The following is a 14270-nucleotide window of genomic DNA, read 5'->3' on the forward strand; positions in this document are numbered from 1 at the left end:
AGCTGAAAAGAGGCCCTTGTGACCAATTAACCTACCTTAAACAATCAATCAAACAAACAAACAAAGTGCAAGGGATGGCTGACAGATGTAGAAACATTCTGGAAATAGTAATAACAGCCAACTCCTAAAAAACAAAGGGAGGAATCAGTCAAAAATTTAACCAAGAGGAGACTGACATCTCCATGACATGGATTCACAGGAGTGATGTCTCGCTGCAAGCAAGGAATACTGAGCTGATAACTTGCTTTGCAGAGACAAATGGCAAAGTTCCTCAACTAATGCCCACCACAATGTTAACATTATAGCACTGAGTGCATCATAAAATGTATACATTTCAAAAGTACTGCCGAGATATAATGCAGAATATGGGAAAAAACTGAGTTACATGTGCAAGGAAAGCCAGATTACAGGATTCAGAAGGTGAACAAGCAGGTAGCATAATAATATCACATAGTTGTATATTTGTTGGAAATAGGCTGAGATACACAGCCCATCTGCTAAATTAAACAATTGAACGATTCCTTTCCAGAGCCATCCCCTTAGCTAGGCAGAATTTCCTTCATCATTTCTTAAGTTCATATTTTCTCTCTTCATCTTCCTCAGAAAGGTTCAAAACCATGGTCACCTAGCGCTTATGAAGACATGAATTGGGGCAAGGGGCTCCTAGACTGCAACAACCTCTCTGCTATAGGTCATAACCAGTGATTCAGACTCCCTCACACTATTTGTCACACAGGGAAAGTCAAACGCCATCATTACATCCTTAGCATGTCTGCTACCAACAGGATGGCCTTTGAAAGGCTGGGATTTTGTCTGGTCCCCTTAGCACAGGCTCTACCATGTTGGGCTCCTGCCAAGCCTCTCCTGCAGGAAAGGAATCATCTCATTGGCTGAAGGGATCACCCAAGAGATAGGCAGGGCAGAGTGCAACCTCCTGCAAGATCTGTTCTTTCAGGGAGATAGTGTCAGCTAGCTAAGACCCTCGCTAGCACATCAATTTGAGAAGCTGCATGAGCTTGGGATCTTCAGGTGGGGATACTGGGTAACTCTCTCCTTCTTCTTAGTCCATATTTGGATGAGGAGTCTTAGAGTCCAGATGCTTCCTCTTCTATCACCTCTTCCTTGGGACATTCAGAGGGGACTTAGTCGAATGGGCAGGAGAGGAATCTAAACCAAATGCTGCCTGTCTCTCCCTGTAATGGCTTTCTACTCCTCTATCCTTTGGACAGTAAATGTGAAAGCAAATATGTCAAATACATGGACATCTTAGGTGCAGCCAGCACTGAAGCCTCTTCTTGCCATCTCTGATCACCCGAAGACTGACATTGAAGGTCATGATACCAGAACAACCAATAACATGAAAAGGGTTATCACTGTCAAATTCGTCATGGAGTCTGTCAGCTGAGAAGGACTTCAGCACCAGGAATGGCCCAAGGACTCCAGTGTTAACACTGTTAATGTCAAGAATGGCTGAGAGGACATCATTGCTGAGATAGGCACCCCAGGATGATGAGGACCTGAGACCAAGTAATCTTTAGTACCAAGAGGTTGGTACTGAGGCTGTCAACAGGGAAGAAGATGGCAGCACCAATGAAGTAATCACTACTTACATCAATGTAAGCAGCTGCAGATGAGGTGTCAGCTCTGAAGTAACCTGCAGTGAGATGGGTGCCAGTGAGGGAGTAATAGGAATTATGGTGTGACTGGGACCTTCTCTTACCTCCCTGGAAACTGATGGTGAACAAAATAAGCCCATATCAGTCTGAGAATTGACAGGAGCCCTCACCATGTTCTTTGACTCTAAATTGACAGCTACAGGCCAGCTATGAGGAGATCTGGAGGAGCAAACAGAAAGAGAAGAATAGAGTCTGGACCCTAAGTTTCTGGATAGCTGCTTTTATGAAGAAAAAAAAAAACAAACTCCTAAGTGCTTTCCTTGGGGAAGGTGTTCTACAGAACAGAAACCTCCAAATGCAAACACTGAAGGACGAAGTTTGTTCAGAATCCATTCTTGGCACTGGTCTGGTTTCAGGAGGAGAACCTCAATACAGGAGGACACTATTGAAAGTGAAATGGAAAAGGAAATCAGGCTGTGTCCCCAGCTGTCCCATGCCCCTTTAAATTCCTGTCTTTTGAACCCTGTCTTGAATAGTCTAGACTTAAACTCCTTACAAATGTTCCACTGGCCATTTAAATGTTCCTCTATGCAAACAATACTTCAGTCATTTCCCGAACCTAGAGGCCTCATCCTTCTCCTTGGGGAAAACCAATAGAAAGTACATCACAAGGAATGCTAACATCAAAGGAAGTCAGCGGGAAGTACAGTGGCAAAAGTCAAAACAATGGGATGCACACGGCTGCAAAAAAACAAACTATTAACTAACAACTGCAGAAAAAATAAACACACACACACACACACACACACATACACACAAACAAATTTGAAACAGCAACATGACAGGAAGAAAAGGAGAGAAAACAAAAAATAACTCAACTGACTGGAACAACACTGGAGTAACTCCAACAAACGGAAAACTCTGACTTGGAAATCAATCCTAAATGTAGTAACGCAAAAATTATTTGCCGTAACTTTCTAGAATTAAACTCGAAACAGTTTAAGATCATGTCTCAATGTTTGAGGTAGATGTAGATGCAGCCAAAGAATTCCTGACAAAGAAGGAGGTGTGGTACATTATGGAAGCCGTAAAGGAGTTTAAACCTTGGAAAGTGTTACAGATGCTGAGTGAGTATTGTCTGACAGCATCCAGTCCTGCAATGGAAGTGGACAGACTGGACCATATAACTACAGAGATTTGAAGTCTTAGATATGCTAAGTTTCCAAAGTCAGTGTTGATTTTGTCAGATATAAACCCACTTGAAAAAGACCCTTCTTTCACAGTTGCTCGTTTCTAATGAGACAGCAATGCAGATATGTAGTTCCACTATTAGAACTGTTGATGCATCTACCAAGTTTTACTTAATATTTCTGACTTATTTGAGACTGCTGAAAGTTACCTACATTTGCCGAACCCTTTTCACAAGTCATAGAAGTGCTGCTACATATAACATTTTCTGAAGGCATCATCTTGACTGATGCTGAATAATTGTATAAAAAAAGTATTAGTTGAAAAGGAGCCATGATTCCAATCATCACCCCATATGAAAAGAGCTGAAGGTACATAAGCAACAGTGTTTTTATCCTTGTTACCAACTCGTGCTAGGAAGGATCTGAATTCTGAACATTTTTTGTTTGTTTCACTGCAAGTTTTAACTTTGTTTCAAGGATCTTTGGAATTACGTATTCAGTTTTAGTATCTAAAAGCACATAAGGGAATAGCAGTGCATACAGCTTCTTTTCCCCAAACTGGATTTTCCTGCTATAGCATTGCAACCTCTGTCCATGTTCACAGGATGCAGAGATGTTTCCCTTTACCTTACGCAGGATTTCTTTATGGCTTATCAGCACCCAAATGATTTTAGATACAGAAAAGCCTATATTCAATGCTTTGGACTCTTGTATTGTGAGACTAAGTCATGGCACCCTGTAATAGTAAATTGCTAGCTTGAATGAGCAAGATGTTCACATACAATCTGAAACAACATTTTCTAATTCGGCTATTCTCTAAGTCCGTAATTCACAGGAAACGCTAGTATTCGCTCACTTAGAGGTCATTCTGTTATGTCTTCTCTTCCTCTAATAACTATTATTTGCAGTTTAACGTTTGAAGTGGCCTGTTTTTTTTTCAAATATTAAAACATGCTTCCAGTTACTGTGGCAGTTGTAGGTATGGTTAGTTTTAAACAGTTTAAAAGGAATACACATTTGTTCAGTTCAGCATCAAATGGAGGGAGGTAAACACTATTTTGGTGAAGAATATGGCTAGTCAAGTAAGGTGGCAGCCAGTATAACACCAAACATCAGTTTGCTTCCAGTTACTGTGGCAGTTGTAGGTATGGTTAGTTTTAAACAGTTTAAAAGGAATACACATTTATTCAGTTCAGCACCAAATGGAGGGAGGTAAACATTATTTTGGTGAAGAATATGGCTAGTCAAGTTAGGATGGTGTCAGCCAGTATAACACCAAACATCGGTTCAGCTCATGTTGGTCATACAGTTTTAAGGCTTGATAATGGTGAACATTGTAGCAGTAGTCATTAATAATCCAGCGCATGAAAAAGCACCTTGACTGACTGATATAGAAACAGAAAGACGACAGGCATAAAAGTACAGCAACGTGTTGCTTCACAGGGCTTGGTTCTTCAGATCAGGTTTCAGATGAAGCACCTTTTGTGCAGAATCTATACTTATCTCTGCGTCTATGTGGGTTTTTGTCAGATATTCCAGTTGCCTCTCACATCACAAAACATACTTTTAGGTGAAATGTCAATCCTCCAAACTGCCTGTAGGTGCCATGTGAGTGAGAGAGAGAGACAGAGAAAGAGAAAGAGACAGAGAGAGATAGAGATGTGTGTGTGTGTGTGTGTGTGTGTGTGTGTGTGTGTGTGTGTGTGCGTGCACATGCTTTTCTGTGGGATGGTAGTTTAGGATTAGATTCACAAACCTACACCCAGTGAGTATCATTATAGGTTCCCCCTGTGACCCCCATTGGGAATAAGCAGGCTATTGGAAAGTGAACAAATTAATGGATGAACATATACAACTGCCTTCTATTTCTGAAATGGTAAGACATTGATCCCTAGAGGACTCATTCTGCCTTTATACAGTATTAGAAGTCCTTGGTCATTGTTCTAGTTCCAGTATCCTTTAACCACTGTCCCTCAGGTTCTTCCAGGGACTAAAATCCCTTCTGGAACAATTAGCGGACTGGTAGGCTTTTGACTGAACATTCTTATTAAAGCACTGACCTGTTCTTTCTTTCTTTCTTTCAGTACTTAAGCTGTTTGACCACATCGAGATCCCTGACAGACAAACTAGCATTTGATGTTGGACTCCAGGAGGATGCAACAGGTGCGTCAGTATTCTTTCTAGTCCATTCTATAAAATACTGGTAAAATATGTGTACTTATATATACATGTTATTAGATTTTAAAGGTTATTTTCTGTCTGTGGCCTTGTTTTTGGTATTATTCCAATCCTGTTCTGAAGTGTTGGTGTATACTTGGGGTTTATATTTTCACTGGGCAATCTGTCTTTTAAATGAGTATCACATCGTGAATCTGTAAAATATCTTCTTGTGGTAATTTAATTTGTAACAGGAAGTCATTAAAAAAGAACAGTAGCAGGAAATGGTAATGGAGAAAAAGTGCATACTAGCATTAAGGGAGAAGAGGTTACACCAACACCTAGTGTTGTCAATGACAATCATATGGTCCCCCCCCCCCAAAAAAAAAAAAAAAAGTAGCACAAGCCAGAGTAGAATCTGATTACTAAAATCCCTTTGGCAAAATTAAGGGCTTTAGTCAATTCAATGAAAACTCTTCCAGAAATGTCATCATGCTGTGTATGTTAATGACAAACTGAGGAACGTCAATTAGGAGATTTCAGAATCTCAACAATATTTGAGAGTGACCATCTGTCACAAGGTGAGAGTCTGTAGTAACCAGACAATCCCAAAGCACAATAGTTTAGAATACCTTTTACGTGTGGATGGTATACAAGTCGACAATCCTGAGCATGCTGCCACTGTAGTACGATACAAATGACAGAGTAGTACATTATGACCCCGATTGTTATTGTGACAGTCTTGTTGGTAAACATCTGTCTTTCAGGAGCAGCCAGCCCAGTACACAAGCATTTTGAGTGGCCATTTGCATCTGCCTCTATAATGCCTGCCCTTGGCCAGCAGTTATATTACCCTTTTGAGTGTCATGGGGATACAAATGTCAACCACTTCTCAAAATGAAAAGAAACCATCTTAAATATGAGTGCACTAAAAGCTGTTGTCAAACACTTTGCATATATTTTTCATTATCAGCATTACCTTTACAGGATCAGCTTAATCTCACCTTAAACAGAAAATAAGTATAATGTAGAATCATATCTACAGTTGTATACAAGGCAGAACTATTATATGTTAAAGGTAGATCTTAAGGAAGGGGTATCCTCTGTGCAGAATCTGCATGTTCTTTAAGAAGTCAGCCTTCAGACTCAAGGTCAACATGCTATTTTTCCATTCCTCTTCATCAACATCAGCCTCTTCTTCAGAGCCTTTTATTCTGTCATGATTATATATTGCCAGCCTACAGGCACATTTTCTGTCCCTTCTATACATTGTGAATACAGATATACCATAATCCCAGCTCCTATCCACTGCTGGACATGTTTCTGGGTATAGCTTGTATAGCTACAGTCCCTTGTACTGGTACAGCAACAAATGATTTATGTTAGGCTCTACTTTTACTGCTCACATTTTAGTAGTTTATAATACACTTTCTCTAAATGGTTAGTGTCCTAATTCTTACTAGCTAGATCCTACCAGTAGATCTTAGAATAAATCAGTTGGTATTTACCTAGCTCTTCCACTACCTGACTGCAAAGAATGGTGTAACTCTAAAAGAGCCCTAGCTTTAGCCCTAAACCTCCCACCCAGTCTCTAACCCTAAGTGTAACACTCCACTCCCGCAGTCCCCATTCATTTCCTAAGCTGAAAACTCCACTACCCACCCTAAACCTAAAGTCCCAGATCACTCTGTAAACTTGAAACTCCACTTCTACTCCCTAACCCTAAACTACACTTCTGCTCCCTAATCTCAAACTCCCCTGCAGCTCACTAAACCTAAAATCCCTAATTGTTCTGTAACCCTAAACTCCTCTCCTACTCCTAACCCTAACACTTCCCCAAACCTAAATCCACGCCCAATCACTGCCAGAAGCCCTAAATTATACTCTCACCCCTCCAAATCCCTTATAGTGACTGCAGCAATAACCTTGTTTGAATGTGGCTACTGTGTTTGGATGAGATGCAGCACGTCCATTCTCTCCACATATTTGCCACACTGCATCCAAACATGTAAGTGAGTTTAAGCATGAGGTTCAGCTCCTGTGAACTAAAAGACATGAGAAGCCCTGGCTGCCAGACAGTGCTCTTTGAGAACCTGGGATTCAGGTGCTTATAAGCGACCCTTTATTTTACCTAAGCATTTGGCAATACAAAGAAATGAGTTATTTTATCTTGGCTTCCGGTAAGGCAAAGCATCACACTTCACTCACTACTTCCTCCTCTGTTTCTTGAGTTACTCTCATCTCCCTTCCTGTTCTTTGTGCTCACTGCCTTCTCACTGGTGATACTGTTCATATTTCCCCCTCATTTTAAAGGACTGAAATTGCCACATAGTTCTGTAATGGCATATGCATAGTGTCAGGCTGTTTTACTTAGTCTTTCTTACCTAGGATTAAGCAGACCAGATGATGAGCAGCTTTGGCATGTAGAACTTGAGTGAAACCAACACAGATGACAAAACAGTTAATGAAATGACAAGATAGCCAATTACATGATAGCAAAGCACAGCTTTATGAGAGCGTCTACTAACAAACCTACGCATTTATGATTATACTATATACCATACATCATTGACAATGTAGAAAGTCCTTTATGGAAAGGTTAAGTACCCCACATATTCAACATGGGAAAAGTATTTATTTATTTATTTGACATTTGTTAACAGGGTTTGTCCAGCTGAACCAAGCGACCCACTTTCAGTGGAGACCAGGGAGAAAAGCTCCAGTTTACAAATATTTACAAGAAAGTGTAGAATAGAGAATACAAATTTTTACATGCAGCATTGAAACATAGAGTACAAAGACTATATATACAATAATGTATGTGAAGAGAATACAGTTGTTGGTATGCAGTAATGAAACTTAATTCACATTGACTTTACAGTAAGAAAAATTTTATACAATATGTAGAAAAATCTTAACATAGTACAAGCATGTCCTTTATCAGGTAGTATTGTAACAGTAAAGACATTTTCAGCAGCTTGAATGAGACAGATAACTTTGTTAATGTAAGAAAGGAGATAATGTAGACAGAGTGGAGAGAAGTAGGACAGAGATGGAGAGGAAATGGATGGCTAAGAGGGATTATGACAACAACAGGTTCTGGAGTTAAGGAGGTAGTTCTTGAGTTTGGTTTTGAAGAGACTGGTTCTATTAATGTTGCGGATGTCGGGAGGAAGCCTATTCCAGGCCTGGGAGACTGAATTTTTGTAGAGAAGTTTGCCAATGTTTTTATTTGGTTTATAGATAGCAAGGAGGTTCTGGCCAGAGCTATGAAGAAAACGAGCCGAGGTATAAGGGGATACTAGTGATGAGATAGAGGGGCAGGCTTGGGGATTATTTAGTACAGAGTGTGTGAGCTGAAGATGGGAGAGGAGCAGGAGCTGGGGGAATTCAAGGCACTGGAGTTTTTTTAGGGCAAGGCAATGATGTGATTTATATGGTTGTTCAGAGGCAAATCTGGCTATATTGTTATAGGTTTGCCCAAGTTTGGTCAGTAGGGATGACTGGAGATGGGTAAGAATAGGGGAGGCATAGAGAAGGCAAGGAAGGAGGAAGGCTTGGGCAAGAGTGGGTTTGGAGTCGGGAGCTAGGAATTATTTGTTTCTCTATAGAAGACCTAGTTTCTGATTGGTTTTCTTAATACAGTGTTGTATATGGATATCAAATTTTAGCTGACTGTCGATTATAGTGCCAAGTAATTTGGTGTGAGATTCTGCTTTGTTGAGGGTGTTATTAAGAGAGGAGATGACAAAGGTGGATTTATGGTGGGAGAGAGTTTTGGGGAAGAATAGTAAGAGCTTAGTCTTTTTGGCTTGAGTATGAGTTGGTGGTTTGTTAGCCATTTCTCCACACGAGGAAGTGTGAGTACCCCTCTCCCCATTCACAACTTGATATAATTGTAACATCAGTGCAGCTTAGAGAACATACATAATTCTCTGATGCAACAGTGTGAGACAGGAAGGGTTGTTTCTCTGTCCTGTCAGTGTGTGAGTTCTTTTCCTTCAATACTTCCCTTCACTTCTACCTCGTGCCCATCATCTCAGACAGAAAGACCTATTCTGATCTCCCATTAGTGGAATAACCTATCCTGTAAAGTAGAGGAATTGCATTTCAAAGAATGGTAATTCCAGCAAGATACTCTTCTCTATGCTTACCATGTTCAGACAAATACTGCTCTGACATGGAGGATTGGGGACCTGTCCTACGTCACTGCCACTATAAAATTATTATAATGCCATGAATGCAAACACTGTACACAAATATTTTGTACACCTGGTATAAAGTCTTTACTGCACAAGCATAAAGATACTCCTTGGTGTTGGCAATAACAGAAAGGATAGCAATTTCATTATTTTGTGTTGTTTGTGAGATAACCTCACTCAGAGCTGTGAGAATAACAGGAATATTTAGAAATAAGCATGATGGAATAAACTTCTGAGAACAAGTTCACACCAGTATCCAGTAAATCAGTGAACTACTAACTCTACTAGTCTTAATTATTGTCTTAATATCTGGAGACTCTAATATAATTGTGAGACATCCAAAAACAGAACTATTCAAGAATGTCTCTGAAAAATGTAACGTGTTACTACTTTATGCAATACACTATAAACTGCAGAAGCTGAAGTAACAATGAAATTTAGCTATGACCATTTGGGATGAGATGCTTTTTGAGCAAATGGTAACAAGTGATTAGCCATCAGAATCAGGCGCAGCTTAAAGTCTCAAAAAGAATATATATTGGATGTATCATATTTACAGTAGTACTTATTAATTTAACTTTATAGGTGAAGCTTGCTGGTGGACCATACATCCTGCTTCAAAACAGAGATCAGAAGGTGAAAAGGTACGCGTTGGAGATGACCTCATTCTGGTCAGTGTTTCCTCTGAGAGATACCTGGTGAGTGTAATGCATTTTAACTACCTTTGAATTTCTTTATTCTAGCCAATTTGTGGCTATATAGAGTTTCATCAGCAAAAAATATTCATACAAATAATAAAATTACAATCCAAAGGAAAGTTCTTGGAATGGGAATGTGGAGAATGGAAGAATCATGAATAGACCCATGACAATTGAACTTTGCTTTGATAACCCTTTTTCTAGAGAGTTTCCAAAGTTTATAAAGTTTATTACAACTCCAGAACAGAAAAGAAGAAGAAGATGTTTGATCTGCACAGTATGACAATGGACAAATTGGAGATAGGGTTAAATTTATGTAATCTAAGATGTGTGTAATGTGCATTGCATCCAAATCATCAATTTATGTACATCAGTTTTTGAAAAGAAACTGACTTAATATTTTATATGCAATTGCTATAAATTTAGTGTCTTTTTGATAGCTTGCCACAATTCAGAGCACTTATCCACAACCGCTGCAAGTTTAAAGTTAAAGTAGCTCAAGGCAAGTAGATTCTTTAACTGTCTTAATTAACAATTTTCATTCTATAGATATTCATTCTATAAGATGTTTCAATTAAATAAATCAAGTTTTTATTAGTCAAGTATGGAAATTAAGAAAAATTAATGGAGATTTGCTGAGATCGATCAGCTGATTATTTATGGAAAAATTAGGATTCCTGTGGAAAATCATAATACCATCATATGAGACAATAAAATATAAAAGATAAAGAAACATGAAAAGTTTGAGACACAGGTTATTATGTGGTCCATTACCCCATATTTTTATTTTATAATTTTAATTTTTTTTATTTTTTTAATGCTTTAGGATTTTATTTATCAAGACAACTCATCTTCACATCCCCAAGTTGGTATTTTGTATATCATTATAACATTAATTCTTAAAATTTAATTTTTTTTTAAAATATTATCAATCAAATCAAAGTCAAAGTTTGCAAAGTCAAGTCCCCTTCAGTTTTAGTTTCTCATAAGATATTCTAGTTTCTTTTTCTTTTGGGTTCCAGAGATTCAGCTAGATCTTATTTATGCATTTGTTTGTTTTGAAATTGATAATTGGGCAGACCTAACCTAAATATGTATGTATAACATTCGTGGTCATTTATTCATTTTCTACTTTGATAATTTTGGTAGTTTAAATTCTTCCATTCTTCACAATCAGCTAAATCAGCTATTATGTGTTCCCATTTAACATTTAATGTTATTGTTATAAAAGTTATTATAATGAGAGAGAAGTTGAATAAAATATTTATTTTTTTCTTTACATGTTAACTTCATCAGCCATTAAAATGAAAAAGTTTTGGGGTTCTTAACGGAAGATATTCGCTTTCTGTAAGTTAATTTTAATATCTTTTCACTGTCCGAAATTGGAACTACCTTTGAATTTCTAAAAGATCCTATTACCTCCTGTGCTTGAAGCTTTATTTATCAGTCAGAGTAAAACAATGTATCTAAGTAGAATAACTAAACAACAGGATCAAAGTAAATTATCAACATGGCTCACAAATGGACTTTTTTTGTTGAAAACAGATACCACTTTATTCATCTTGTGAAATCCTTTCAGAATGACAATAAAGCTGGTTGCCTGAAATTTTCAGTTACTTAGTTCTGAATAAAGCATTTTAAATTAATTAATCTGAATTTTATTTGTAAAGCTACCACCTGCATTTTCAGTAGCTTTAAATTCATCTACAATGGCTTTCCTAAAATGCAGAAATTCATCTACCCATCCACCCACAACCCCTTCTCCCATTTTTACACATGAGGTTGGGGTGTCACTTCAACCATGACAGTCATCTAAGGCCAAGGTTCATACTGCTGGGTGGCTATAACATGATTTAATTCCTGCAGTTGTATGTTTCTTCCCTGTATACCTCTTTTTATTCCCAATTAGTTTTTAGTTTTTGTAATTCTGTACTACATTTTATAGATTCTAAAAATCTTAAAATATTTGGATGTTCTTCCTTTTCTTTTCTATATCCTACCAGTATGGTTTATGGAGACACAAATTTTAAGGTCAGTTTTACTGAAATTGAAGGAGTGGGACAGTTCTGCACAACACTGTGTATCAAGAGCCATATAAGTGTCTTATCTAGTCGTTCATTTTGCTGTTTTTAAATACTAATTAGAACTGGTGTGTGGATGAAAAGTGCATCAAAACTCAATGTAAAAATTGTTTGGTTTTCATTAAATCAAGTTTTAGTGAACAATTTCCTAAGCTAGAGTGGATCTTTTGAATGTTAATGCCTTTCTGCAATGACACTGCCTAATTAAACCATAGCAGTTTTGGCAAAAACCTTTGGAACAAGTGAGAAGGTTGTTTTATGTTTAAAACAAAACTAATTTTGTCTTCAGAATTACTTAAATCATCAGGTGGACTGATCTGGAAAACTCAGACTTAATGGAGAATGTTTGAAGAGGAGACAGGAAGGTAAAATAAGAGGTCATTGTGGTTACATAGCAAGGTGACACTAAATAAGGGCAAAGAAATTTTAGAAATGTAGTAGAGAGAATGAAGTGAAGGAGGGAGAGATCTGAGCAGGCCAAGCAAGTATGGAAGGAGACCACACAAAAGATTGACAGAACAGAGGTACTAGATGACTACTTTATTCTTCTGTACTCTCTCTTCTTTACTCCTATGCCAGGGACCCATCCTAACAGTGGGAGTTGTCTATGTGCCTCAGTTGGCCAGTGTCTGCCTACCACAAAGCCCTGGACAAAAAGCTACTATTGGATCAGAATCCATTTGCCCTGCTTGGATCATCTGAAATACGTCTGTTGAATGAAATATGGAAGTAAAACCAATCAATTTGCCAAATATGAAGTAAAATTGCCACACTCAATCTAGCTTCACTGACAGGATGCAGCTTGGAATTGGATAACATGATGGTACGGAGGAGGGTGGACATCCTGTGTATCCAGTAGACATAACAGAAGGGCACTGCAGCAAAGTCATTTGGCTTGGGATCCAGAATCTACTACTCAGGTGGGGACATACTGGAAATGGCATGCGAATTGTGTGGATGGAGAGTCTTCAAAAGTTAGTGAGAGATGTAATCAGAATTTGTGAGAGGACTCATGGCAATCAGACTCCAATGTAAAGACAGAGCAGTATTCATAATCTCAGTTTATGTTTCACAGCAGGGATATGATAATGAAGAAAACAGTGCATTTGTACATCAGTTGCACAACCTACAGGATAACGCAGGACAACATGAGTTAGTGTTGATAATGCAGGGACCTGACTGCTCTTATCAGTACAGTCAGATCTGGTTACAAGAACTGCTTGAGTCCACATTGGTGGGGAAACATGCATTAAGAGGGTGAAGAGGGAGAATCTAGACTTGTGTGTGCCAAATGGCTTGATGGTGGTTAGCACATGGTTCAGCAAGAGAGACGGTAGCAAGATCACATACAAAAGTGGCCATCTTGCAAGTCAGGAAGACTTCATCCTAGCAAGAAAAAGGCACTGTACAGAATCAGAGATTGCAAAGTTATCCACAATGAAACAGTTGGCCTGCAATATAAACAACTAGAGACCACAATCAGCTGGGTTGGGGTTGGTATAATGGTTAAAATATTTATCTCACAGTCACAAAGTACAGGGTTTGAGTGTCAGAAAAAGGAAGAGGAAATTAGGCTTGGAGTGGCCCATGAGGGCAGCTAGCCTAGTACTTGCCTAAAGGGGTGGGTTTGGCATAATGGTTAAGGTCCTTACTGCATAGACACAAGGTACAGGGTTTGATCCTGATGCCAGGTCATTTGCCAGACTTAAAATGGCCTTTCAGGGCAATTAGTCTAGTATTCACCTATGAACCTATGGGGTGGGTTTGGGATAATTATTAAAGTTTTCACCTCATAGATATAAGGTACAGGGGTTTGAGTCTGACCTTGGGATATTTGCTAGGCTCAAAATAGCCCTTCAGGCCAGTCAGCTTAGTATTCATCTATGAATGAGCAAGCAGTTGAATTTGAAGGGACTAAGTCAACAAAGACTAGGCTGAAAACCTGGAAGTTGACTGGTGTGAAATCACAAGAGTTCAGTGAAATACTTAGGGCTATAGTACCTCAGGATGAAGACGAGGTAGGTGGAAGTGAAGAAGAATGCCAACATTTCAAAATAGCATGTGTGATGAATATAGAACAGATATGTGGCCAAGCCAGGTATGGAAATAAGGTACATAAAAAATAGCTGCTAATGGAATGTAGAAGTCTATTAAGTTAACAAAAAAGAAGAGTAGGAAAAGTGAGAGATAGAAAACATGGATTAGACTAAAAAGGAATACTGTTTGGATAACAAAAAAGTAACCGAGCAATCACAGTAGCAACGAACAAGGCATTTTAGAGACACTCTACTTGTTTCTGGACAGTGACTCAGCAGATGGCACAAAG

General features: G+C 38.5%; 1 protein-coding gene across 1 annotated transcript in view; it reads left to right on the top strand.

Annotated features, from left to right (window-relative positions):
* LOC122794026 (ryanodine receptor 1-like) overlaps nt 1-14270 on the top strand; it is a 2146276-nt gene that overhangs the window by 194374 nt on the left and 1937632 nt on the right. Inside the window, 2 exon segments of the mRNA XM_044062140.1 lie at nt 4891-4969; nt 9751-9863. Coding sequence (XP_043918075.1) covers nt 4891-4969; nt 9751-9863 — 192 coding nt within the window.

The sequence above is a fragment of the Protopterus annectens genome, chromosome 1.part0, assembly GCF_019279795.1.
Source record: "Protopterus annectens isolate FY-2018-M chromosome 1.part0, PAN1.0, whole genome shotgun sequence".
In the NCBI taxonomy this organism is placed as follows: domain Eukaryota; kingdom Metazoa; phylum Chordata; order Ceratodontiformes; family Protopteridae; genus Protopterus; species Protopterus annectens.